The sequence below is a fragment of the Bos indicus x Bos taurus genome, chromosome 25 (genome assembly GCF_003369695.1).
Source record: "Bos indicus x Bos taurus breed Angus x Brahman F1 hybrid chromosome 25, Bos_hybrid_MaternalHap_v2.0, whole genome shotgun sequence".
NCBI classification, from domain to species: Eukaryota; Metazoa; Chordata; class Mammalia; order Artiodactyla; family Bovidae; genus Bos; species Bos indicus x Bos taurus.
Window position 1 is genome coordinate 3,303,819 of NC_040100.1, and position 24,329 is coordinate 3,328,147.

General features: G+C 57.4%; 1 protein-coding gene across 1 annotated transcript in view; it reads left to right on the top strand.

Moving 5' to 3' along the window:
• Nucleotides 1-22,288, top strand: part of FOXK1 (forkhead box K1) — a 58,428-nt gene extending 36,140 nt beyond the window's left edge. The window contains exons 2-9 of the mRNA XM_027526456.1: nt 523-708; nt 11,709-11,865; nt 12,259-12,405; nt 12,832-13,025; nt 13,406-13,572; nt 13,676-13,960; nt 14,733-14,957; nt 15,467-22,288. Of these exons, the coding sequence (XP_027382257.1) occupies nt 523-708; nt 11,709-11,865; nt 12,259-12,405; nt 12,832-13,025; nt 13,406-13,572; nt 13,676-13,960; nt 14,733-14,957; nt 15,467-15,723 (1,618 nt within the window). The 3' untranslated portion in view covers nt 15,724-22,288. The remainder of the gene's footprint in view (nt 1-522; nt 709-11,708; nt 11,866-12,258; nt 12,406-12,831; nt 13,026-13,405; nt 13,573-13,675; nt 13,961-14,732; nt 14,958-15,466) is intronic.
• The last annotated feature ends 2,041 nt before the right edge of the window (nt 22,289-24,329 follow it).

Genomic DNA, 24,329 nt, shown 5'->3' on the forward strand with positions numbered 1-24,329 from the left:
AGATGCCGAATTGATTGACAGGACCAAATATAAGGCGCTTTTTGGTGTGGACCCAGTGTCTGCTCCAGGATTAGCAGCTTGTGGAGAACTTGGCGGCATGGTGTGCCGGACAGGCAACGCCCTGCGGTACAGGCGGGGGTTTCTCAGAGGGCGAGGAGCGCTGGGCTCCTGTGCGCACACGGAGAGGGACTCGGGTCTGTGATGGGCTGGGGGGCGGTCACCTGCAGTAGAGGACACGAGGTTCCCTTCCTGCCAGACCCCCGCCCGCACATGCGGCTGTTGCTGCTGCTGCTCCGGGGCGGGGAGCGCTCGGCCAGCTGCTGGCGTGGGCGGGGACACGGGTAGGGTGGGGGCCGGGTGGGGGCGAGGGTCTGTGCCGTGCCCGGCCGGTCCTGTCCCGGGAGCCGAGGACGCGCATCGGGCGCGGTTTGGGCGGGTGGGCGCGCACGGCAAGGCCCATCGCCACGCACGGGGCGCACCGGCCGCCGCACCCCTCTAACGCCCGCTGCCCTTCCGTTGCAGGTGCACCTTGCGCTTCCCCAGCACGGCGATAAAGATCCAGTTCACGTCGCTGTACCACCAGGAGGAGGCCCCCGCGTCCCCGCTGCGGCCGCTCTACCCGCAAATCTCCCCGCTGAAGATCCACATCCCGGAGCCGGACCTCCGGAGCCTGGTCAGCCCCATCCCCTCCCCGACCGGCACCATCAGGTGAGCGGCCCGGCCGGCCCCGTGCCGCCGCTGCCCAGCGAACCCAGGGCGCTGGCCTCCAGAACGCGGCTGAGGAAGAGGAAAGTGATACAAAGAGGGTGTTCTGTGCTTGATACACTGTGGAGTCTGTTTCTGGAAAATGGGCCGTGGGCGGAAAATTTGAAACTATTTTAAGCGCATCAGGGGACCTGACAACTTGAACCGAGTCTCTGGAGAATGATCTTACAAAGTGAAGAATCACTACCTATTAGTCACTCTTCCAGTGTGAAATTCTGTGCATTAGGGCCTCTGAAAGCAGGCATAGGTACCGTTTGCTTTACAGACAGTGAAACTATTTAAAAGGAGGGTTTGTATACCCGGATTTGGTGGACTTGGCTTTTCTAAACTTGTAGAACTCCTTTCCAAAGTTTTACAAATTAATCTAGATGTCGAAGAAAGGCAGGTCCTCAAACGTTCTCATCCTTGGCGTGCTATACAAAGAGAACCCCTGTGGGGAGGCTTGAGGGTGATGCCCACAACCAGAGGCTGGGGAGGGGGAGAGGTGGGGCGAGCTGCCCCCCAGGAACACAGCGGGTCCTGTGCCTTCTTCCCCTTTTGTTGTAAAAACACGTTGGAAGACATGGATTTGAGGATCGAGATTTAATAAACTTTAAAGCAGTTTACTGCTTCGTTGACATTTTAACACGAGATGGGCCCTGGAGATAGAGAGGCAGACCATGTCTCGGGGTCAACATGAAGCTAGTTTCGAGCTCATGTCCCCCCTGAAACGGTCTCAGGGTCCCTGGGGACCACACTCTGATTGTGCTCCCCCAGCAGAGCTGGCGCCCGGCACCCCGCAGGTGTCATCAGTGACAGTCACTCTCTGGCCAACCAGCCCGGGTGGGGGCCCTGGTTTTGCACCTTTAAAGGTTTACATTTAGGAGCTCAGGTTGGTTTATCTCGTCATGGTCGCTGGCCTCACGTGTGCCCCGTGTTCTCCAACCCCGTGTCTGTGACCAGGTGGGAGTCATTTGCATTGAGCTTTCGGGAGTCAGTTCCCTCCCAAGCTGGTGAGCAGGCGTGTTTCTCTCGCGGAAAGAGCTCAGGGATGCCTTTGAAATGTCACAGCCCAGAACTCAGGTCTGGGACCCCAGTTCTGGTTCTGGCCGCATCTCTAGTTGGTGGGAGACCCGGGAGCAGGTCTCTGCAGCCTCCTCGGACCTTGTCTTCTCTGGTGATGAAGCCCACGGTGGCCCGGGGTGACAGGGAGGAGCAGTGAGTGGCGAGACCTGCCGTGGGTCAGGCCTGCCGCTCAGCAGCTGTACCTACACTGTTCTATTTAGTCCTTAGGGATTTATGAGAGGGATTCCGTCCTAAGCTCTTTTCAGGTTTCCAGCAATAGCTCTGTTCTCCAACCTGAAATGTACACCACCTCCCTGCCCTTTCTGACATCTATCCTGATAACAGCCTAAAACATGAGGGCTCCACTTGAGTTCACGATGAAGCTATGCTATGAAAATGCTCTGGCACTCATACATCTATAATTTATGCACCGATAAAAAAATTATGTCGTAAAACGAAGCAGCCACTTTGGGAAACAGTCTCGCAGTTCTCCAAGACATTAAAAGTTTACCTTAACCGCCCAGCAACGCACTGGGTCGTGAGGTCTCCTTGGAAACCTCAGTGTTATTCATCAGATCAGATCAGATCAGTCGCTCAGTCGTGTCCGACTCTTCGTGACCCCATGAATCGCAGCACACCAGGCCTCCCTGTCCATCACCAACTCCCAGAGTTCACTGAGACTCACATCCATCGAGTCAGTGATGCCATCCAGCCACCTCATCCTCTGTCGTCCCCTTCTCCTCTTGCCCCCAATCCCTCCCAGCATCAGAGTCTTTTCCAATGAGTCAACTCTTCGTATGAGGTGGCCAAAGTACTGGAGTTTCAGCTTTAGCATCATTCCTTCCAAAGAAATCCCAGGGCTGATCTCCTTCAGAATGGACTGTTTGGATCTCCTTGCAGTCCAAGGGACTCTCAAAAGTCTTCTCCAACACCACAGTTCAAAAGCATCAATTCTTCGGCGCTCAGCCTTCTTCACAGTCCAACTCTCACATCCATACATGACCACAGGAAAAACCATAGCCTTGACTAGACAGACCTTTGTTGGCAAAGTAATGTCTCTACTTTTCAATATGCTATCTAGGTTGGTCATAACTTTCCTTCCAAGGAGTAAGCGTCTTTTAATTTCATGGCTGCAGTCACCATCTGTAGTGATTTTGGAGCCCAGAAAAATAAAGTCTGACACTGTTTCCACTGTTTCCCCGTCTATTTCCCATGAAGTGATGGGACCGGATGCCATGATCTTCGTTTTCTGAATGTTGAGCTTTAAGTGTTATTCATAGCCGCCTCCAAAATGGAAACAACTCAGCTGTCCATCAGCCGCTGAGTGGAGGGAAACCGTGTTACAGCCACCGCGTGGAGAATAAAAGGGAGCAAAGTGCTGGCACCTGGTGACCCCTGAGAATGTGATGCAGAAGGAAAGGAACCAGTCCGCAGGCGCCCACAAGCCGTGTGCTTCCGTTGACAGGCAGTGCCCAGCGTAGGCACAGCCTTAGAGGAGGCAGGAGACAGCAGTGGCCAGGGACTCGCGAGGTTTAAGGGACTGACGGCCCCTGTCCTGGGTTTCTTCTTTCTGGGGTGATGACCATGTTGTGGGGCGAGGTGGTGTTCACACCACTCCGGACACTAAAAGCCCCCGAGTCGTGCGCTGGAAACGGGCGCACTGTGCGGCGTGCATAGCGCGGGGAGCTGGTACCGAAGCCCTGCTCTGACACCTTCACCCCGCAGCACCTCGGGGCAGGGGCGGGGACGCTGGCCAGGCACGTGCCCCACGCCACCGGGAGCCCAAGGGCCTGTCTCCAGCCGGGCGCGGCGGCCCTCCCAGGCCCTTGCACGTCCGCCGAAACCAGCTCAGACTGGCACGGGGCTGTGAACAATCAGCTTAGGATCCAGCCACATGGACGGCTTTTACGAGCAGAAAGTGTTTTGGTTTGTTCCTGGAGAGCTTCATAGAATAAATATAATTCCCAGTAACATTTTGAATAAAAGCAGCGGTCAGCAGGTCGAGCTGGAGTAGTGAGCCCGCGAGTGTGGAGGCCTGTGTGCCTGGGGGAGGCGGCGGCGGCTCTTGAGTGGGCCAGGGTTAGGGTAGAAGGGGTTCCCTGAGCAGAACTGGGCCTAGCCCGGGGGTAGGGGGCGGGGCTCAGAGAGGGGCTGCGGGCCGGTGGGGGGGCGGGGCTTGGAGAGGGGCTGGGGCGGGCCGCATGGGGTCTCCGGTGCCCACACAGGTTGGAGCATCTTTGCGGGAAGGCGGTAGCTTTGAGACGGGCTCCCGCACTCTTGGCCTCTAAGTGTCACAGGGAAGAATTTCTGTTTACATCCGCTTGTCTCTGCGCGCTGGAAACCTCAGGGGCCTTTTGAGGTTTTACTGCACGGATCTCCTTGCTCCCGCCCAGGCGCAGGAGCTGGGTGGGGCCGGCGTGTTTACAAACAGCTGCCCTCTCTTTCCCAGCCCCTCCCTGCGCCCCAGGTCCCAGCAGATCGCCGGGGAGGTAGGCTGCGGCCCGGGCCGCGGGGGTTCCCGTAGGCCGCGCACCCCGCCTCCTCCTCCCCCTGCCCAGGCCTCTATTGCCGCGTCTGTGCCCGCAGCCGGGTCTGTCGGCTAGCTGGGGCTCGGAGAGCTCGGTCTGGGCCGGCCCTCTCCGGAGCGGGTTTGGGGCGGGTCCTCTCCAGGACTAGGGGGCGGCTGGACCCGTCGGGGCTGCCCCGCCGCCCCGCCCTCCTCCCTGCTGGCCGAGTGGGGGCGGGGGCGGGGGCGGGTGTGTGCGGTTTTTTCCCTGCCCTGAAGTACTCCACCCAGAACATGAATGAACTCTCTTTGAAACAAGTTCTGCTATCTTAAGCAGCGTTTTGTTGACTTTTTTTTTTTCTTTCCCCGTTTTGCACTGAACTGGTGGCTTTAAGAAAGAACCAACTGGTTAATCATTTTCCGAGTGTTACAAAAAGAGACTAATCCTTAGAGCTGCAGTTTAAAGAAAACTGCTGGAATTCAACCTGAGAAGGGGGGCAGGGATAGAGCAGCGGACTGGTGGCTCAGACAGTCAAGAATCCTCCTGCAATGGGGGAGACCTCGGTTCGACCCCTGGGTCGGGAAGATTCCCCTGGACGAGAAAATGGCAACCCACTCCAGTATTCTTGCCTGGGGAATCCCAAGGACAGAGGAGCCTGCTGGGCTGCAGTCCATGGGCTCGCAAAGAGTCGGACACAACTGAACGTCTAAACGAAGATTGGAAGCTATTTCTTGAGAAAGGCCTTTCTTGATTTTTCTAACATAGAGATCACAAAACCAAAAGTAACCTGCTTTGTGGAATTCATCCAAGGTTAGCGGAACCCTGTATAAAATAAACATTAAGCCGCTGGCCTCGGTTCCTAAACCACTTCACCCTGACCTGGCAGTCCATTGCGGCTTCACTGTGGCGGGAGAGTCAGTCCTCACTCGCTCTGCAACGCTGTGTGTCCTCTGAGCTTGGATGGGGCATGAGAACGGCTGTTGTGTTTCTGGCAAACTCTGGATCCTGCCTGAGAGTGACTTACTCTGCCTTTCCTCGGTTCTCCTGATGACCCGGAGGGGAGGCTGCCTGTGCACCTGTGGCCCTCACCGTACCTCACACACACACCCCCGCACCCACATGGTCCCTTTCCTCATCTGGAAACTGGGGAAAGATAAAAATTGGTTCATGGACACAGAAAGATGCGGCCTTCCGTCTTCTTTATGGTTCTCTTCCTGCTTCTCTGGGAGTTGGGACCAGGGGGCCTTTGGGCCGTCAGTTCTTGAGAGGAGGTGGGCTAGGCTTGTGCTGTAGCCCCGTCTCCAGGGGGACCCTGGGGCCCTGAAGATCCTGCCTCTGGTGTTCCTGGCTGTGCCTTCAGGGCAGCGCCCGCCTGGCATCCTGCCACCGAGGGCCCTTCCTTTCCAGATGACAGCTGTGGTTCAGGAAGCAGGCAGAGCGAGGGGGAGGAGCAGAGGGAGGCCTGGGGCCCCCTCCACTCCCAGATCTGCCCCCTGCCTGCTTGGAGAGAGAGGCGCTGGGAGGTCTGAGCTCAGGCCGGCTCTCCAATGTTCTGACACGACATGCATTTCAGACACCAGCTCCCCCTTCTGCAGTCACTTCCCAGGGTTTCACAGCACAGAGTTTCTCTTCGGGGGCACAGACCTGGTTAAGAGAGTGCTGAGAAACTGGCTTCCATGAATTCTCTTTGCCTGTTCTTTGTTTTCCCCCCAGATTACAGAAATACTATGTGCACACTACACAAAATAGAGATGTTTCAGAAAGTGAAATCGCCTCAGTGACACTCCTGGAGCGACGTCTACAGGGGCCTCTTCATGTGAACGAGCAGAGAGCTCGTTGCATGGGTGTCAGTACTTGTGACCCCGCCCCGGAAGGGCGCTGTGGAGCCCAGAGGGTCCTGCAGAGACCCTTTCCTCCTGTCCCTCTGTCTCAGCCCCTTTCCTTGCCACCGCATCACTCGTGGCTGCACAGTAGACTGTTTTGACATGGCCTTGGTTGACCAGTTCCCCCACAAGAGCCACGCAGCCATTGCCGGTTTCTTAGTCTTGTGGGCAGCTCAGCAGCCAGTCTGCTTTGAAGTCGCCTCTCTGAGTGAGTGAGTGAATGAAAGCCACTTAGTCGTGTCCAGTTCTTTGCAACCCCATGGACTGTATAGTCCATGGACTTCTCCAAGCCAGAATACTGGAGAGGGTAGCCTTTCCCTTCTCCAAGGGATCTTCCCAACCCAGGGGTTGAACCCAGGTCTCCTGCATTGCAGGCGGATTCTTTACCAGCTGAGCCATCAGGGAAGCCCGTCGCCTCTCTGAAACGTCTATAAACGGCTCATGCTGAGGCCGTCAAACCCTGAGCTTTGATTATTTTGTTTACAATACTCTCATTAGGGTCGTGAGCCACAGCATTTTAAGAACAGCGATTAAAAAAGAGCTGGCTCTGACGTTCCTGCCAGGCCTGCGAGGAGGGCGGGGTGCCCAGTACACCCTTCGCCCCGCAGTTCCCTGCTCAGCGCTCCCCTGCCATCCAGCTCTTTGCAGATGAGGAAACCGAGGCTCCTCGGAGGTCATTCTCTCCAGCAAAACCATTGGGTGTCTGGGCTGCATGCTCAGCGGGTCCCACAGGGAAAGGCAGTACTAATTGCGCTCATGCTTTTTATTCTTATCAAAATAATACGTGCACCTAAGAAAGAAACCCAATGACTAATGCAGAAGAAGCTGAAGCTGACGGTTCTATGAAGACCTACAAGACCTTCTAGAACTAACACCAAAAAGAAAAAAGAGAGACCTACAAGACCTTCTAGAAATAACCCCTTTCATCATAGGGGACTGGAATGCCAAAGTAGGAGGTCAAGAGATGCCTGGAGTAACAGGCAAATTTGGCCTTAGAGTACAAAATGAAGCAGGTCAAAGGCTAACAGAGTTGTGCCAAGAGAACCCACTGGTCATAGCAAACACCCTCTTCCAACAACACAAGAGAAGGCTCTACACATGGACATCACCAGATGGTCAGTACCAAAATCAGATTGATTATATTCTTTGCAGCCAGAGATGGAGAAGCTCTATACAGTCAGCAAAAACAAGACCGGGAGCTGACTGTGGCTCAGATCATGAACTCCTTATTGCCAAGTTCAGACTTAAATTGAAGAAAGTAGGGAAAACCACTAGACCATTCAGGTATGACCTAAATCAAATCCTTTATGATTATACAGTGGAAGTGACAAATAGATTCAAGGGATTAGGTCTGATAGACAGAATGCCTGAAGAACTATGGACGGAGGTTTGTGACATTGTATAGGAGGCGGTGATCAAGACCATCCCCAAGAAGAAGAAATGCAAAAAGGCAAAATGGTTGTCTGAGGAAGTCTTACAAATAGATGAGAAAAGAGAAATGGAAGGCAAAGGAGAAAAGGAAAGATATACCCATTTGAATGCAGAGTTCCAGAGAGATAAAGCCTTCCTAACTGATCAATGCAAAGAAATAGAAGAAAATAATAGAATGGGAAAGACTAGAGATCTATTCAAGAAAATGAGAGCTACCAAGGGAACATTTCATGCAAAGATGGGCTCAATAAAGGACATGCACCTAACAGAAGCAGAAAATATTAAGACGAGGTGGCAAGAATACACAAATCTATACAAAAAAGATCTCAGCGACCCAGATAACCACGATGGTGTGCTCACTCACCTAGAGCCAGAAATCCTGGAATTCGAAGTCAAGTGGGCCTTAGGAAGCATCACTACAAACAAAGCTAGTGGAGGTGATGGAATTCCAATTGAGCTATTTCAAATCCTAAAAGATGATGCTGAGAAAGTGCTGCACTCAGTATGCCAGCAAATTTGGAAAACCCAGCAGCAATCACATGGCTGGAAAAGGTCAGTTTTCATTCCACTCCCAAAGAAGGGCAATGCCAAAGAATGCTCAAACCGCACAGTTGCACTCATCTCACATGCTACTTCTGCTCTACTGACTACACCAAAGCCTTTGACTGTGTGGATCACAACAAACTGTGGAAAATTCTTCAAGAGATGGCAATACCAGACCACCTGACCTGCTCCTTGGGAAACCTGTATGCAGGTCAAGAAGCAACAGTTAGAACTAGACATGGAACAACACACTGGTTCCAAATAGGAAAAGGAGTATATCACAGCTGTATATTGTCACCCTGCTTATTTAACTTATGTGCAGAGTATAGCATGAGACACGCTGGATGAAGCACAAGCTGGAATCAAGATTGTTGGGAGAAATATCAGTAATCTTATGTATGCAGATGACAACATCCTTATGGCAGAAAGCAAAGAGGAACTGAAGAGCCTCTTGATGAAAGAGGAGAGTGAAAAACCTGGCTTAAAATTCAGCATTCAAAAAATGAAGATCATAGATAGCATCTGGTCCCATCACTTCATGGCAAATAGACAGGGAAACAGTGACAGACTTATTTTCTCAGGCTCCAGAATCACTGCAGATGGTGACTTCAGCCATGAAATTAAAAGACTCCTGCTCCTTGGAAGGAAAGTTATGACCAACCTAGACAGCATATTAAAAAGCAGAGACATTACTTTACCAACAAAGGTCCGTCCAGTCAAAGCTGTGCTTTTTCCAATGGTCATGTATGGATGTGAGAGTTGGACCATAAAGAAAGCTGAGCGCCGAAGAATTGGTGCTTTTCAACTGTGGTGTTGCAGAAGACTCTTGACAGTCTTGGACTGCAAGGAGATCCAGCCAGTCAGTCCTAAAGGAAATCAGTCTTGAATATTCATTGGAAGGACCGATGCTGAAGCTGAAACTCCAATACTTTGGCCACCTGATGCGAAGAGCTGACTCATTGGAAAAGACACTGATGCTGGGAAAGATTGAAGGCGGGGAAGGGGATGACAGAGGATGAGATGGTTGGATGGCATCACTAACTTGATGGATATGAGTCTGAACAAGCTCTGGGAGTTGGTGATGGACAGGGAAGCCTGGCGTGCTGCAGTCCGTGGGGTCGCAGAGTCGGACATGACTGAGCGACTGAACTGAAGAAAGCAGAGTCTACTGCAGGCTGGCCACGCCCACTGGTCCTCATGCCCCTCGGCACCTCCTCACTGGTTTCTCAGTCTCAGATCATTGGACTGCCTGCCTGTTGGATAAAGGACTTGGCTTTTCCTCCTCACTGAGATCAATGTCACAATTGTTGGTTACTGTCCCCCGAGTGGCCATGTGCCGTTCACACTTCAGCCTGAGCTCCTGGGACTGGTTGCCACTGGAGCAAGCAGCTCTTTACTCAAGCCTGGTGTCACAGCAGGGACCCTCTAGAGATGCCCTGTGTGTTTATTCTGTGGATCTTCCCTGTTTTGTGGATGGTCAAGAGATTTGACCTGGACTAGGAAACTCCCTTGGGGGACACTCAGTGCGTTGGTCAATTTCTCCAGTCATCTCTGAATCGCACATTCTCCACCCAGAGGTGTCCTGCTCGCCTGCCTCCAGCTCTGCCCACCCGGGACGTGTGACCCCAGGGCGGCCGGGTACCAGGCACAGCCCTCTGGGCCCAGGCCAGCCCGCAGAGACAGGTGAATGAGGTTTATTGAGGCTGGGGCCACCACGCGCATGAACAGACGCTCTCCAGACCAAGCCCCCCAGGTCCTCTGGGCATCAACGGTGCTCTGTGCCCAAGGAAGCTTCCCTGGGGAGGGGCTGTCAGCGCCAGCCTCCCCCGCTGTGGAAAGCCGCCTCTGCTCCCGCTGGGGAGCCAGTCTTGCTGTTTCCACTGGAAACTTCTGTGGGAGTGACAGCCTTTTCTCTGGGCTTTGCCTTTGGAAGGTTAGATGTAAACCTTCTGAGATGTTCTACAAAGTGTGGACGTGGGACGGGCAGTGGACCCCAGAGCCCAAGCCCAGAGTCCTGTCTGCCGTCTGCACTAGTCAGGATGCCGCGTGGGTCACGTACAGCAGGTGCCAGCGAGGTTTTCCCAGAGGAGCCCTGCATGCCCACCAAGCTGGATGGACATCACCTGACCTGTCTGCTGGGGGCTGGTGTGTTTCTGGGGCATGCTTCTCACGCCTGTGGTCAGAGCATGGACCAGGTGTTGTCCAGAGCGGCACTGAACCCCTCTGGGACTGGAGACGGTGCCCCGGCGCCTCTGCAGTGGCAGGTCCTGCAGCATCTTCAGGAGAGAATCTTCAGGACCCCCTCCCCCACCCCCATCCGAGTTGAACCCCCACGTGCTGAGGTGTTTGGTTCCCCGATGGACACGTTTGGAAACCTGATGCCGAGTGTGTGAACGTGTTACCAGTAAAACACTTTCCCTCCCCTCCCACCTTACTTTAAAAGCTTGGGTTTTGTATGTTTGGTTCACAATGAAATTCAGAAAGAGCTGTTTTTATTACTGCTTCCTACCTCTCAGCAGCTGGTTTATTATTGTTGGTTAAAGTGTCTATACTTGCACGACTTAACCTGTCTCTGTATCTGCAGAGTCTAGTTGAGAGGGGACTGATTCCTGAAAATTCCCACCTGGGTTGCTGGGATTCCCGACCCCAAAGTGGGTGACGGAGGTGGAATTCATCATTAATATCAACTGTCCCCTTTTTCTCAGACACAGTGTTTTGCTTTTTCCTTCATCCCTCCCTGAGATCAGTAACTATCTCTTGAGCCCTTCCTACGAGCCACAGATGGCTCCCCACCTTGGAGGAGCCGGGCAGGGAAGCCAGAGACAGCAGCCCAGCCAGAGAGGAGGCTCTGCGTCTGTGTCCAGGAAACTGGCATGGAGGGCTTTCATATGAACTTGACTTACGGGGGAGTTGGGGGCGTCTTGTCCCTTGGACAGTGAAGGAAGACGCCCTCGCGGGCTGTGGGGAGTGGGCCTGGGAGGCCCCCCTGCAGGTGGGAGGTGGACGCAGGGAGGCTGGGGATGCGTGGAAGGAGATGGTGACCTCCAAGCTCTGGTCAGCCCCCAGCTCGGGGCACCTCATACCTGGATTTGTGACCCACTTTTAGAGTTTATGACGGTTTTCTCTGAATACTTTTAATTTTCAAAACCAAAATTTCCACACGGCTTGACAACCGCAGCCAACTTGTTAGCGGCAGCAACCGGGCCACGCCTGTTGGTGGAGCCCTGGGCGGGACAGGGCGGGCAGGGCGGCCCTTGCACCGAAAGCACTGCGGTTCGGAGGGGGAGCCCCGCCGCTTCCCGCCCCCGGACAGGCGCGCAGTTTCCAACCGGAGAGGAGCGCGAGCCCGAGGCCGGGGGCTCGGGGTGGTGGAACGGGCCGAGCACGTGTCTCTGCGCGGCCTCCCCTCGGGCGCCCCCGTGTGGCCGAGTGAGGGCACCGCGCCCCCTCGGTGCAGCGCGGACGTCCCGTAGGGCCGGACAGCGGCTGCCTCGGTCCGGAGTCAAACCTCAGGACATGTCCTTTCTCTCCGCAGTGTCCCCAACTCCTGCCCAGCTAGCCCCCGAGGGGCCGGCTCCTCCAGCTACCGCTCCGTCCAGAACGTGACCTCCGACCTGCAGCTGGCCGCAGAGTTCGCCGCGAGGGCCGCCTCCGAGCAGCAGGCCGACACGTCCGGAGGGGACAGCCCCAAGGTCTCAGCCCTGGGCGCACTGGCTGGTGCCCGGCGGGTGCAGGTGTCCCTGCTCTCCTCCCCGAGCCCCCCTTGTCTCGTCTGCGGGGCCGGGTCGGCTCCAGAGCCTCCTTAGAGTTTCCGGGAGGGCGTCAGGCTTCTCGCCTCCCAGCTTAGTCTTAGTTCGTTCCCATCAGACAGCTGTCTTTAAATCAGTTTGCAGAGGAGGTGAGAAATTTCAGAATCAAACCTGACTTTCCCCCATGAGGCAGAATTGGCTCCTCCTAGTCTAAACCCCCAGGAGGAGGTGGGGGTGATGTTCTTAGACACCCCGAGAACCTGTGTCCTCTCTGGAGGGGGGTGGCTGGATTGGAAACGCGTCTCTCCAGGCTCACCCCCTCGTCTGCACCCCCAGGACGAGTCGAAGCCGCCATACTCATACGCTCAGCTCATCGTGCAGGCCATCTCGTCCGCGCAGGACCGGCAGCTGACTCTGAGCGGAATCTACGCACACATCACCAAGCATTACCCTTACTACCGCACGGCCGACAAGGGCTGGCAGGTGCGCCCCTTCCCGATCCCCGGGCCGTACACTGTGACCCCGACCCTACCCCCAGAGTCCGTCGTCCCTCCTGGGAGCCCACAGACGGGAAAATGTCCCCAGGCTCAGTGCACGGGGCGCTCCTCTGTGACCTTGCAAACATGCGTCCCTGCTCTCCACAGACTTCTTGTTTAGGTTCATAAGACCTTCGTCCAGTATTCTAGTTGGCTCAGCACACGTTCTGAACCTGGCGTCCCCTGAACAAGGGCTTCTCCTTAACGTTCTGGCTTTTCTGGAAGGGCTGCTCATGAGCCCGTGCTGAATTTTCACAGGCACGACCACTGTGACACCTCTGTGCCCAGGGCCCCTCCGGCCCTGACCCACGCCGGGCCTGCGCGGGTCAGAGCCACACCCACCATGACCCGTGACTCCCCGCTCTGCCCACAGAACTCCATCCGCCACAACCTCTCCCTGAACCGCTACTTCATCAAGGTCCCTCGCTCCCAGGAGGAGCCGGGGAAGGGATCCTTTTGGCGGATAGACCCTGCTTCAGAGGCCAAGCTGGTGGAGCAGGCGTTCCGGAAACGGAGGCAGCGGGGCGTCTCCTGCTTCCGCACCCCGTTTGGGCCGCTGTCGTCCAGGTGAGCCCCCGCCCCCCCACCCCCGCGGCTGCGGCCAGTGAAGCCGCCTCACCTTTTCTCGGAGAGACCAGCTTGGGCCCGAGAGGCAGGGAGAGGGCGTCGGCCGGATTCCCACGATGAGCTTTGCTCTCCGGGTGTTAGTTTGTCCCGGGGGAGGTTGGTGCCCATCCCAGCAGGACTGCTGTTCTTAATGTAGAAGCACAAGCCGCTTTCCAGGGGGGGCTGGCCAGGCCCCTCGGAGGTGAACGCGCTGGTCGTGGCCTTCCCCGGGCCCAGGATCACGGGGCGGTGGTTCATGTGGCGGGCGGCCAGCTGTGGCCGCAGGGTCGGGCAGCACTCGGGCACGCTCGCTGCCACAGTCCCGTGTCCCCGTCTCCTAGGAGCGCCCCGGCTTCACCCACCCACCCTGGGCTGATGTCCCCGCGTTCCAGTGGCCTGCAGACTCCAGAGTGCCTGTCCCGGGAGGGCTCGCCCATTCCACACGACCCTGACTTTGGGGCCAAGTTAACTTCTGTTCCCGAGTACCGCTATTCCCAAAGCGCACCTGGTAAGCCCGGCCTCGCCCTCTCGTCTGATGTCCCGGGACTCAGAGCCGCGAGCCCCCCAGCAGGGCGTGTGCGGGGCCCCGCTGACCCAGCCCTCCTCTGCAGGCTCTCCAGTCAGTGCCCAGCCGGTGATTGTGGCCGTGCCGCCCCGGCCGCCCAGCCTGGTGGCCAAGCCCGTAGCCTATGTGCCGGCTTCCATAGTGACGGCCCAGCAGCCCTCGGGCCACGCCATCCACGTGGTGCAGCAGGCGCCCCCGGTCACCATGCTCAGGGTGGTCACCACCTCCGCCAGCTCTGCCAACGGATACATTCTTGCCAGCCAGGCAGCGGCGGGGGGCGCCCACGAGGCAGCGGGCACGGCCGTGCTGGACCTGGGTGGCGAAGCGAGAGGTAAGCTGACCATACGGTCACCTTGGTGGGGTCGCGTCCGGCTCTCGTGGGTCTTCAAGGTGGAGCCATCAGCCTGGGCCGTGGGGCTCAGGCCATCTCGGGCGGGATGTCTCTGAAGGGTCACCCCTCGTACCCTCCCGTTTTCCGGGGGTACGTTCCTATGAAGCAGCGCTGATCATCTGAAATGCCGCTCCCTGCAAGCAGCAGCTGGGGCTCCAGGCGCCCCTGGACTAGGTGTGGGGCCTCAGACTGGAGCCCCCAGCGAGGGCTCCTTAGATGTCCTTCGGAGTGAAAGAGTCACAGAGTCCTGAGTTAGAAGTCAAGAGTCACAGAGGATTAACGCGGTGATGGTTGGGAATACCATCAGTGCTTTCGGAGGCCCTGGAGCCGACACTCTGAATGAAGCAGTGTCTTAGGGATGGCAGGCGGCTCATCCCAGCAGTGACATCCCTTCTGATCCCGTCCTAAAGACGTGCGTTTTGGTGAGAGAAAGCTAGGTCATAGCTCCAAGTGCAAATCGTTTCATTCCAGATGATACCCATTCTTTCTTAGATTAAACTTGCTTTGGTTAAAGTATGCAGTATTTAAAATTTCCCCTAAAACCCTATGGCTTGTATTTCTCTTGTTTCAAAACATTCCATCAGTGGGAGTTTTCTTTTAAGAACCCAGGTCTTTGCCCAGTGTCCCGGCTTCAGGCCCTTGGCCCCCCGCCCCACCCAGGGGCACCCCCGCAGGGCCGTGACCGTGGCTCTGACACATGCCGCCCCTGCAGGCTTGGAAGAGAAGCCCACCATCGCACTCGCCACCATCCCTGCTGCCAGCCGGGTGATCCAGACGGTGGCCAGCCAGATGGCCCCGGGGGTCCCCGGACACACAGTCGCCATCCTGCAGCCAGCCACACCAGTGACCCTGGGGCAGCACCACCTCCCAGTCCGGGCCGTCACTCAGAACGGCAAGCATGCCGTCCCCACAAGCAGCCTCGCCGGCAACGCTTACGGTGAGGCCCCACCTGGGGCGGCCCCTTCTGCCCCACTCGGCCCTGAGCGCCAGCCCAACCAGGGTCAGTTCAGCGAGCATGTCTCCTCAGTTCATCCGGCCAGTTTCCTGAGCACTTGCTCTGTGTCCGGGCTGGGATTTGAGGCCGAGGGAGCCCCGAGGGAGCACCCTGCGGGGACAGCGTCAGAGGGGATGGGAAGGCACTCAGCACTGCACAGTTAAAGCGGCGGGGGCGAGGGCGCCCGAGGCCAGGGCTCGACCCGCTGGGGTGACGTGGGAGCCGTCAGGGTGTACAGGGGATCCCCACACAGAAGCAACCGAAAGAGGGGGGACAGGGTTGGAGGCCCCCTGGGGTGGGGGCCGGAAGGGGCTGGTGCCCAGGAGCTGCCCCTTGGCTGTACCAGGAGGTGCCCGGCGTGCTGGGGAGCTGTCTCCTCGCCCTCCTCGCCCTCGTGTGGCGGCGCTGGTCCGACCAGCTCCGCAACGTGACTCTCTCTCTCTCCACCCTAGCCCTCACCAGCCCTCTGCAGCTCCTCGCGGCCCAGGCTAGCTCGTCCACACCGGTGGTGGTCACACGCGTGTGCGAGGTAGGGCCCGAGGAGCCAGCGGCAGCCACCAGCACGGCGCCCCCCACCGCCACCTCCGCCTCCCCCACCGGAGAGCCCGAGGTCAAGAGGTCCCGAGTGGAGGAGCCTGTGGGGACTGTGACTGCACAGGCCGGTGTGATGGCAGCCGCCGGCCCGCAGGGCCCCGGGACCGGGGAGTGACGTTGTGGCGTGGAGGTGGAGTGGGACACACGCCAGACAGAGCTCCGTGGCCGGACCAGGGCGGCTGACCCCGCCGCCCCTGGGACTGAGACGGGAAAGCTCCCAGTGGGCCGAGTGCAGGGCCCCACGGGCGGGACACCTCCACCTGCCCGCACCCGGACACCCGTCCTCCTGCCCCCAATCTGGAGTCAAACAAAAACACATAAACTCGTTCAGACAGCTGATTGTACGATTCTGGAATTCTTTTTCTTCGTTTCCTTCTCCACTCTGCCAGCACCGCCTTTTCTCCCCAGGCCTTTCGCCAAGGGCGTGGGAAGAAGGTCGCAGCCCAGCGTCTCCTGGAACATGTCCAGGCGGCCCGGCCCCGCACAGAAGCCAGGCTCCCGGGGTACCTTCACCCCCAGATGGTATGGAAGCACGGGCCGGCGGCACCAGCCCTGTCTGTAAGAGACAGGACCTGGGCGAGAGAGACGCAGAGCTGCCAGCTGTCAGACCATCCCCGTCGCTGCTGCTTCTAAAGTGACACCGAAAGTGTCGTCGTTCGCTGGACAGAGGGGAGGGGTCTGGTCTGGCTTTGAGCCCCACGTGTTTCCGGTTTTGTTAAAAGGCGGAATCGAGGCTTCACTGACGGCCTGAGACAGACACAGAAGGGATCGCCCGTTCCTGAGGTTTCCACCCAAAGACGCTCTAACAGCTGGGTGTCTGGGTCTTCCCGGCATCGGTCCCCACAGAGTGAACTCTTGCCGCTCCGTCTGCTAACTTCAAGGAAGACCGACGGCCTCCCGGACTGGCGCTCAAGGCAGAGAGCTGTTTGGATGAGAGGCCCACCTGCAGCGTCCACCCTCGTTCCGGCCACACCAGGTTGCTGGGGTCGGAAGGACGTGGCCGCCCCCACGGGAGAACGGTCACGCTGAGTGGCCCCGTTTCCCGGCTGCTCTGACGTCCGGGGGCCCCGCGGCTGCCCGCCCAGCCTCCTCACCAGCTGCCAGAGTCTCTACCGCCCGACAGCCTGCCTGCCATGACTGACCAGAACTGGCTCTGCGGCCCATGGCACCAGAGGCCCCAGTCTGGGCCCACAGCCCTCGCCAGCTCAAGGGCCCTCAGGGGGCCTCGGGCAGAGCAGGGCACCCCCGGTCCTTCACATCTCGGGAGAGCACTCTCAGGAAACGTTCAGTGTGTCTCTGCAAAGAGTGGTTTAGGTCCGGCCTGGTGTCGGCCCTGCCCTGGGGGTCCCCACGGACATGGGCTCCCCGCTTCCAAATCGCCATAGCAGCTGCAGGGGCAGGTGTGCGGGCCGCTTGCGCCGCCAAGGTTGTCCCCAGGCCCCCCACGGGGACCGGTGTTGAGTGTCCTTCCTCCAGGCTGGTGTCCACTCAGCCCACAGGCCAGGTGCGTCCGTGCCACTGACCCTCATCCTACGTTGTGGCCGTGGTGCCCCCGTGAGGTCAGAGACGGGAGGACGGGTGCCCGGCTCCGCACCCACGCCGCCCTGGCGTTCTCTATGGCTTCCCGTCTGGTGTGAGTGCAGAGCGTGAGACTGAGTGGGTCGAGACGGGCATCCAGGCACTGCTGGGCTGGCTCCGCAGGTCCTGGGTAGGGCTGGGGGCCATCGTCTCTTTCTTACGTTGCTGCTCAGCCCTGGGGCTGCGCGGGTCTTGCTCAGATGCCTTCTTGCTCACAGACCATCCTCTGCGCCACAGCTCGCCTCCCCCAGAGACAGACGCCAGGCCGGCTGGCCAGAGGACACGCCCAGCCCCGTCCCCTCTGCCTGGCCCGACCCTGTGTTCTCCTGACTTCCGAGGCATTTTGGTTTTGTGTGTTACCGTGGACTCCCTCACGGTTCTATCCTGGCAGTAGTTCAGGGAGAAAGGAGCAGAGGGGGGTCTGTGGCTGGAACTGGGAGGGAGACGGGACGGGGTGTCCTCAGTGACGCTCTGCCACGTGCCGAGCGCATGCCTTTTTAGCTCCTTCTGGGCAGAAGGGACCCCGTGGGGCCAGGTTCAGGGGACCAGCCACTCCAGGTTCCTGGTGAGCCTCTGGGTGGGCTTTTGGTCATCTCCCCAGAGAGCCCGTGGTACCCGCCAGCACTTGTCCTGAGACCAAGAGGCCAGGAGTGGGCAGCTCCCCAGGGAAGATGCTGCTGTAGCCGGAAAGATCTCTGGTGTCCTCAGAGCCCCCCAAGCCGTGGGGCCACACACGCCCCCACCACACCCGTCTGCAGGAGCCAGAGCAGCCAGGAGAGCCGGCAGCCGTGGTCTTCCACATGCCTGGGTTGTGGCACATGGACCAACCCACCCGAGGCTGGGAAATAAAAAGGCAACCTGGCTTGACGTGGGGGCCACGGCCGCCTCGGGTCACCCAGGGGCTGGACTCCGCAGAGGGCCGGCCGGGCAGGTGCGCTCGGGCCCGTCGTCATGGCTGCTCACTCTCCATCGATACCAGGCCTGCCCGTCCAGCTGTACTCGCCCTTTACCAGCGCCAGATACAGGAGGGCGCCGCTCTGCATGGCGGGCGTCACGGAAATCCCTGCCCTACCCCGCTGAGTGTCCTCCCCTCCGGCCAGGGTCACCCTCTCGCGGGCCCGTGGTGGATGCTGAGTGTCCTTGCCCGCCACCTGCATCTCTATGTGAAGCTCCGGGACGCCTGGCGCTGTCGAGCAGAGCCTGTGGTCGGGGTTCGGACCATCTGTCCTTCCCCCCACCCCCCTGGGATCCACTGTGAGGTCGGAGTAGCACTAGGGGGGCCCCCGGGCTGGACATCGTCACCTCCTACTCCCTCTGCTGCAGGGGACCCTCAGGCTCTTTCTGCCGCCAGGTTGGCTCACTTTCACGGTTGCTGTTTGTGGGAGGTTGTTTTTTCTGCTTCAGAATTAAGCCAAATGGAGAAGGTGAAAAATGGACTTCTGAGCTGCTAATCAACACGCATTGGTGATTCTCAGGCGGGAGGGGGTGGGCTTGGTGGGGCCACCAGGCTGCTGGCTGCTTATCTGGACCCTGCTGGGCCTGGAGGGAGACTGGTTTAGGTCGCAGCAGGCCTTGTTTGGCTGGCGCGCTGACTTCCCCTAAAGAAAGGTCTGCCTGGACCAGTCAGAGTGAGCCGCCCGGCTCCCGGGGCGCGTCCCAAGGTCTCTAGACAGAAACTCCTTCGCTGGCCCCTTGAAATTCAGGAGGAGACAGAAACTTTTGGCTTTTTTCCTTTGGTCAGTTTCTTCCTTTTTGGAGGCAAAGAAAAGACCGAACGTGAGCGTGTGTTAGAGAAGAGGGTCCTTCCCGCGGCTCCTCTAGGGTTTAGACTGAGGGGCGGTTGAGGCCGGAGAAGGAGCTGTCTTCTTCCCAAGCCCCAGGTTCTGCTTTGCCCCAAGACGGCTTCGTCTGGGATGGGGTGCTGCCGAGCCCCGGGGAACCGGCCTCGGGCGCCGCCAAGCTCACAGCTGCACCGCAGGCTTTGGTGCAAGAAGGAATGGACGGAGCTGCTAGGCAGGCCCCGCGGCGGTGGGGGGGGGGGGGGCGGTGCCAGTGGGAGCCCCGCCCTCGCGGCCAGCCGCTCGAGGCCGCCCTCCGGGTTGCCTCTGCCCAGAAGTGAAGTGACTTACCGCGCCTCCTTTATGTTATTCACACGTGCTGCTACGAGGCGGGGACGGGCCGCAGAAGGAGGGAGGCTCTTTGGCGAGGGGAGCAGCAGCGGCTTCTGTCCTCAGCCCTCAGGCTGCTCTCATGCGTTTCATGAACTCCTCTCATCTCACTCGTCCCTTCCTCCAGGCTTGTCTCCATCGCGCGGACCCGCCCTTCCCGCCGGGCCCGGCCTCTTGCCTCTTCTCTTACCCCCAGAAGCTGCTCCCCGCTGGGTCTAAGGGCCGGTCTGGGCCATCAGTCACCACGCAGCCTCTGGGGTGGCCTCATCCGACCGTAAGGGGCCCACCCGGAGTCACAGCTGCCTTGCAGCGCACTGTGTTTGACACACCGCGAGCGTCTGCTCTGAGTGGAAACAGAAAGTGGGCTCGTTGGCTGAGTGTGTTTAGGGAAAGTAGTTTTGCTCTTCTGCTGAGAAGAACGGTCACTTGCCGAGTCTTCGGTGCCCCCCCAGCACCACCGGTTTGTCTGGGCGTCCCTGTGGAAGGCCTGTCCTCTGGGCTTGGGCCGTGGCTCAGCTCTGCCCCAGCCCACGGAGTCATCCACTTCTGCCCTCATCCCCGGGGACACGGGACTCAGCAGAGGATAGAGGTTGGAAGGGTTCATGTCTCTGGGTTTGACAAGACCCCCCTCTGTCCCCATCACGTCTGAGTTAATGTCCCAGCAGCCACCATGAGAGGTCTGATTGTCTGCAAAACTTGCCCTGCCTCCACCCCCAGCTGCAGGCCTGGCCCCGCCCAGTGACCCTGCCCACCGCCCGGTGACAGGAGGCCTCCTGCGGGCTCAGCGCTGACCAGGAGGGACGTTTATGCTGTGTCTTCACGGGTCCCCGAGGTGATTTCTTCAAGTAGGCAAGCCTCAGGGTGTTCAGCGTCTCTTCCTCTCTCTCAGTGTTCTAGAAAAGACTGAGGGCTGCAGACTCTTTCTAGGCATCTTTCTTTTCCTCCAGGGAAGAATCTTACTCAGAGGATTTCCTTCATTCCTTGGACCTGCGTGTCATGCTGGAAGCAACTGGTACAGGTTCCTGAGAAGACCAATTGGGGAGGGGGAGGCGGGAAGCTGCAGCAGACAGGCTTCTTTCTCTAGTTGATGGGCTGAACACTGGCTACGTGGGACCCCTCACCCCCGCCCCCGGCTCTGATGAGCCAGGGGGTCTTCAGGTTACACCCTCCATCACCCTTTTGCTTCCAAGGGAGACAAGAGGTCTCCAAGCTATTCTCACTCTCTTGCCCCAGATCTGTTAAGAGTCAAAATAGAATTGGAAGAATTCTAGTTCATTATTCTTTGTTTGAGATCCTTTTTCTGCAATCAGTGGCTCATTGGACTCATCCAAATATTTATTGGTGGTTCACTCCGCATGAAAAACAGTAAGAAGTGCAGAGGAGTCCAGACCGGAGAGGGATGTGGCTGTTCAACGCTGTGACCCCCCTGGGCTACCACCGTGTTGGTCCCACTCACTAAAGATTCCATGCTGCTCATGTGAAGGTTTTTCTTAGTTGCTGGTGGCTCAGCTGGTAAAGAATCCGCCTGCAATGCAGGAGACCTGGGTTTGATCCCTGGGTTGGGAAGATCCCCCGGAGAAGGGAAAGGCTACCCACTCCAGTGTTCTGGCCTGGAGAATTCCGTGGACTGTATAAGTTCATGGGGTAACAAGGTCGGACACAACTGAGCGACTTTCACTCATTTACTTACTTTCTTAGCTGCAGTGATAAGACTGGCCCCTCTCAAGCTGTTGCCATGACCCCCAAGGAATGCTATGAGCTGTCCCCAAATTCTGAGCATATTGGCTGAGCTGGAATGAGGCCCGTGAACCTGAAATGGATTTCTTGTGCATGAAATTAACTGGCCAAAAGGCTATGGAACTACGCCTATGCTTTTTTTTTTTTTTTTTGCAGGTTTTTTTTTTTAATTTTATTTTATTTTTAAACTTTACATAATTGTATTAGTTTTGCCAAATATCATAATGAATCCGCCACAGGTATACATGTGTTCCCCATCCTGAACCCTCCTCCCTCCTCGCCTATGGCTTCTTAAGACCTTAGCCTCTAAATTTCTGAGTTACCAAAAAAAATTTTTTTTAATAAGTAAAAATAGGGTTTAAAATCAAATATTCTTAAGTCTGGCCTCTCCCAGCTTCCTTCCAGGATGGGCTTTCTGGGTACCTGGTCAAGGGGGACTGACCCTGCTCCGTTTCTGCTTTAGGACAGGGACGAGGAGGAGAGACCAAAGTGTGTCCTTAATTCTTGCTTATATTCAGACCCAGATCCCGGGCAGCTTGGTGCACATGGGCAAGGGATAAACCCAGCACGGATTGTGTTTCTTACCTGACTGACAATTAGCCTGTAAAGATCTTTCAGCGGGGCGGATGTTGCTAGGGGGCGTGTCTGTGTGCATTTTTTTTTTTTTCATGGTGGCCGTCTAAAGTTTTTTAGACAATATGTTTAATCATCAGTGCTTTAAAAAAGTGGCGGTATCCTGTAGAGTGGGAATTGGGCTGCGCGGCGTGTTTGGTGCGAGGCTGAAGTCACGGCGCATTACCGTGGTTCACCATCCATGTGTGGGCTCTGGCCTCTGGGGCACCCAGGAGGGACACATACACCCCAGCACCTGGGCAGGGCGGGGGGAGGGGTGCAAGTAGGGGGGACCCACCTTAGCTAGGCCAGCCTGCATTTTCATTTCAAATGGGATACAGTATTTTTTTTTTTTAATAAGGAGCCATACTTTTTAAAAAAAAAAGTTGAGATCTGAATGTGATTTCTAATTGTACCAGACGTTAATGTTTTAAAGCTATAACAAAGTTTAAAATTTCTACCTTTTTTTTTTCATTTAACTGTTCTTTTATCTATTAAATTGTTGTATGTGGACGGGGAAGTTTTGTCTTTCCTCTTAGCATTTGTTTCTATAACCAGAAATAAAATTATATATTAAAGAAACGACATGGGGCTCCGCGTGGTCTTGTGAGCGACTGCTGAGGGACAGACGACAGATAGGCAGGTGCCCTGGACACTCGGCTCCCCTCTCAGCTGCAGGCAATCGCCACTTGCTTTTTCACTGTTCAGTCGCTCCGTCGGGTCCGACTCTTTGCTACCCCACGGGCTGCAGCACACCAGGCTTCCCTGTCCATCACCAGCTCCCGGAACTTGCTCACACTCATGCCAGCCAACCATCTTACCCTCTGTTGCCCCCTTCCCCTTGTTCTTCCATCTTTCCCAGCATCAGGGTCTTTTCCAACAAGCAGGTGCTGCCGGATTGACAGATCACCAGAAGGGGGCGCTCAGGCGTCGGCACTGCGGGCCGCCTCTGACCGGGGTCTGATGAAAGGTCGTCGCTGATCCGTCCTCGTCAAGGTTCCCGTGTTTGTTTGTGACTTACGTGCCTTCTTCAGATCTCTCAGTGGCCTGCGGTGCTAAAGGAGCTTCCAGCACCTCTCTTCCTCCTGGAACTCCGCCACCAGTCCAGAGGGCGGATCGGTGAAGCCCTAATGCGGCGGTAACGGGTTAAGCAGAAGCTGGGAGTCCAGCCATACAGCAAGCGGGAGCGAAAGTGGTTAAGTTTCGGGAGCTACGTTGGCTAATTAGCATCTTTTTAAACTGTTGAGGTCTTAAAGGTTTGTTTTTGGTGAAGATCTTAAAATAGCATTTTACACAATGTTTTCGTAAGAAACGGTCAAATATCACCCTTGGTAATTCAGTCGGATGTGTGTGGGGAGAGAGGACACAGTTCCCAGTGAAAAATAAGCTCCCCTGTGACCCTGGGTGTGGACCAATGAGAAGTGAGTGCACATCCGCCCCAGGACAGTCACCCTTGGGCCAGCAGACTCCCACCAGAACCACGTGTCCTTGTTAGGCTACTGTCAGCTAGCTGCAGACCCAGCTTGTCTCGTGGTTCCAGGGCTGGGCCTCTGCCAGCCCATCCCTGCTGTGCCAGCTCCCGACTTCTGGCAGCCTGATGCAGGGTGTGTGTGGGGGGTGGGTGGCGGCTCTAGCAGGCATCCTGACAACAGCAGCTGATGGCATCTGGTGGTCCCAGCCTGCGGGCCTCCTCCCCGGTCAACGTCAGCCGTGCCGGATCCCTCGGCCAAGTCCCGGACTGTAACCCTTCCACCCTCTTCCCTTGTCTCCCACACCACACTGCAGTTCTTTCTGTCGAATCTTCTGATGAAATGACTTGCCCTCCATCTCCAGACCAGCCGCAGATGGACACCAGGTGCCCCGAGTCAGGCTGACCTCGCTCAGCCTCCCCGCGGCACTTGGAACTCGACTCTGCGTCCCGTGGCCTCTGGGACCCCATGTGTCCCTGGCTGTCCTCCCGCTTCGCCGGCCACTCCTCGGCAGGCAGTGGGCAGAGCGGCTCCAAGCTCACCGGGACTCCGGCCACCGGTTCGTATCCCTCCTCTTCTGCAGGTATGACCCCGGGCCCTGAGCCGGTTCTTTAGCGTCAGCCACCTCCTTCAGTAACAGCCCTCCTCGTGTGAGGTGTGAGATGGCTGCTGTGCAGTGCGTGGCAAGCCTTCAGCGAGACGGCCTGTGACCAGGCTCCCTTCCCCCGTTCCCTTCCTGATGAGCGCTGAGCCATCCCCCTTTCCCCCATCCAGGGTCTTCCTCACCGCTCACCCTTCCTAGGCCTCGCTGACCTGCCCTATGCAAAGACACCCAACCTTGCCCTCCCCTCTCCTCCCTTCGTCAGCCCTGCAGAGCGTTTGTCCACTGAGCTGCACATGATCATGTATTTGATAGCCGTGTTTCTGGCTGTAAATTCTGGGAGGACAGGGACTTAGCCTCTCTTGTTCCCCAGAACCTAAAACGCTGCCGAGCACAGCCCAGGGCCACCATCATTGCTTGTTCCATGAATGAATGATTCCACAATCCTCTTCATCCTCTCCCGCCCCATGGCCGACGGAACGGCACCACCCTAAAAGCAGAAAGCTATTGGCACCGTTGGTTTTCCCTGTTCCTCCTCCCGTGGCCCTTACCTAGC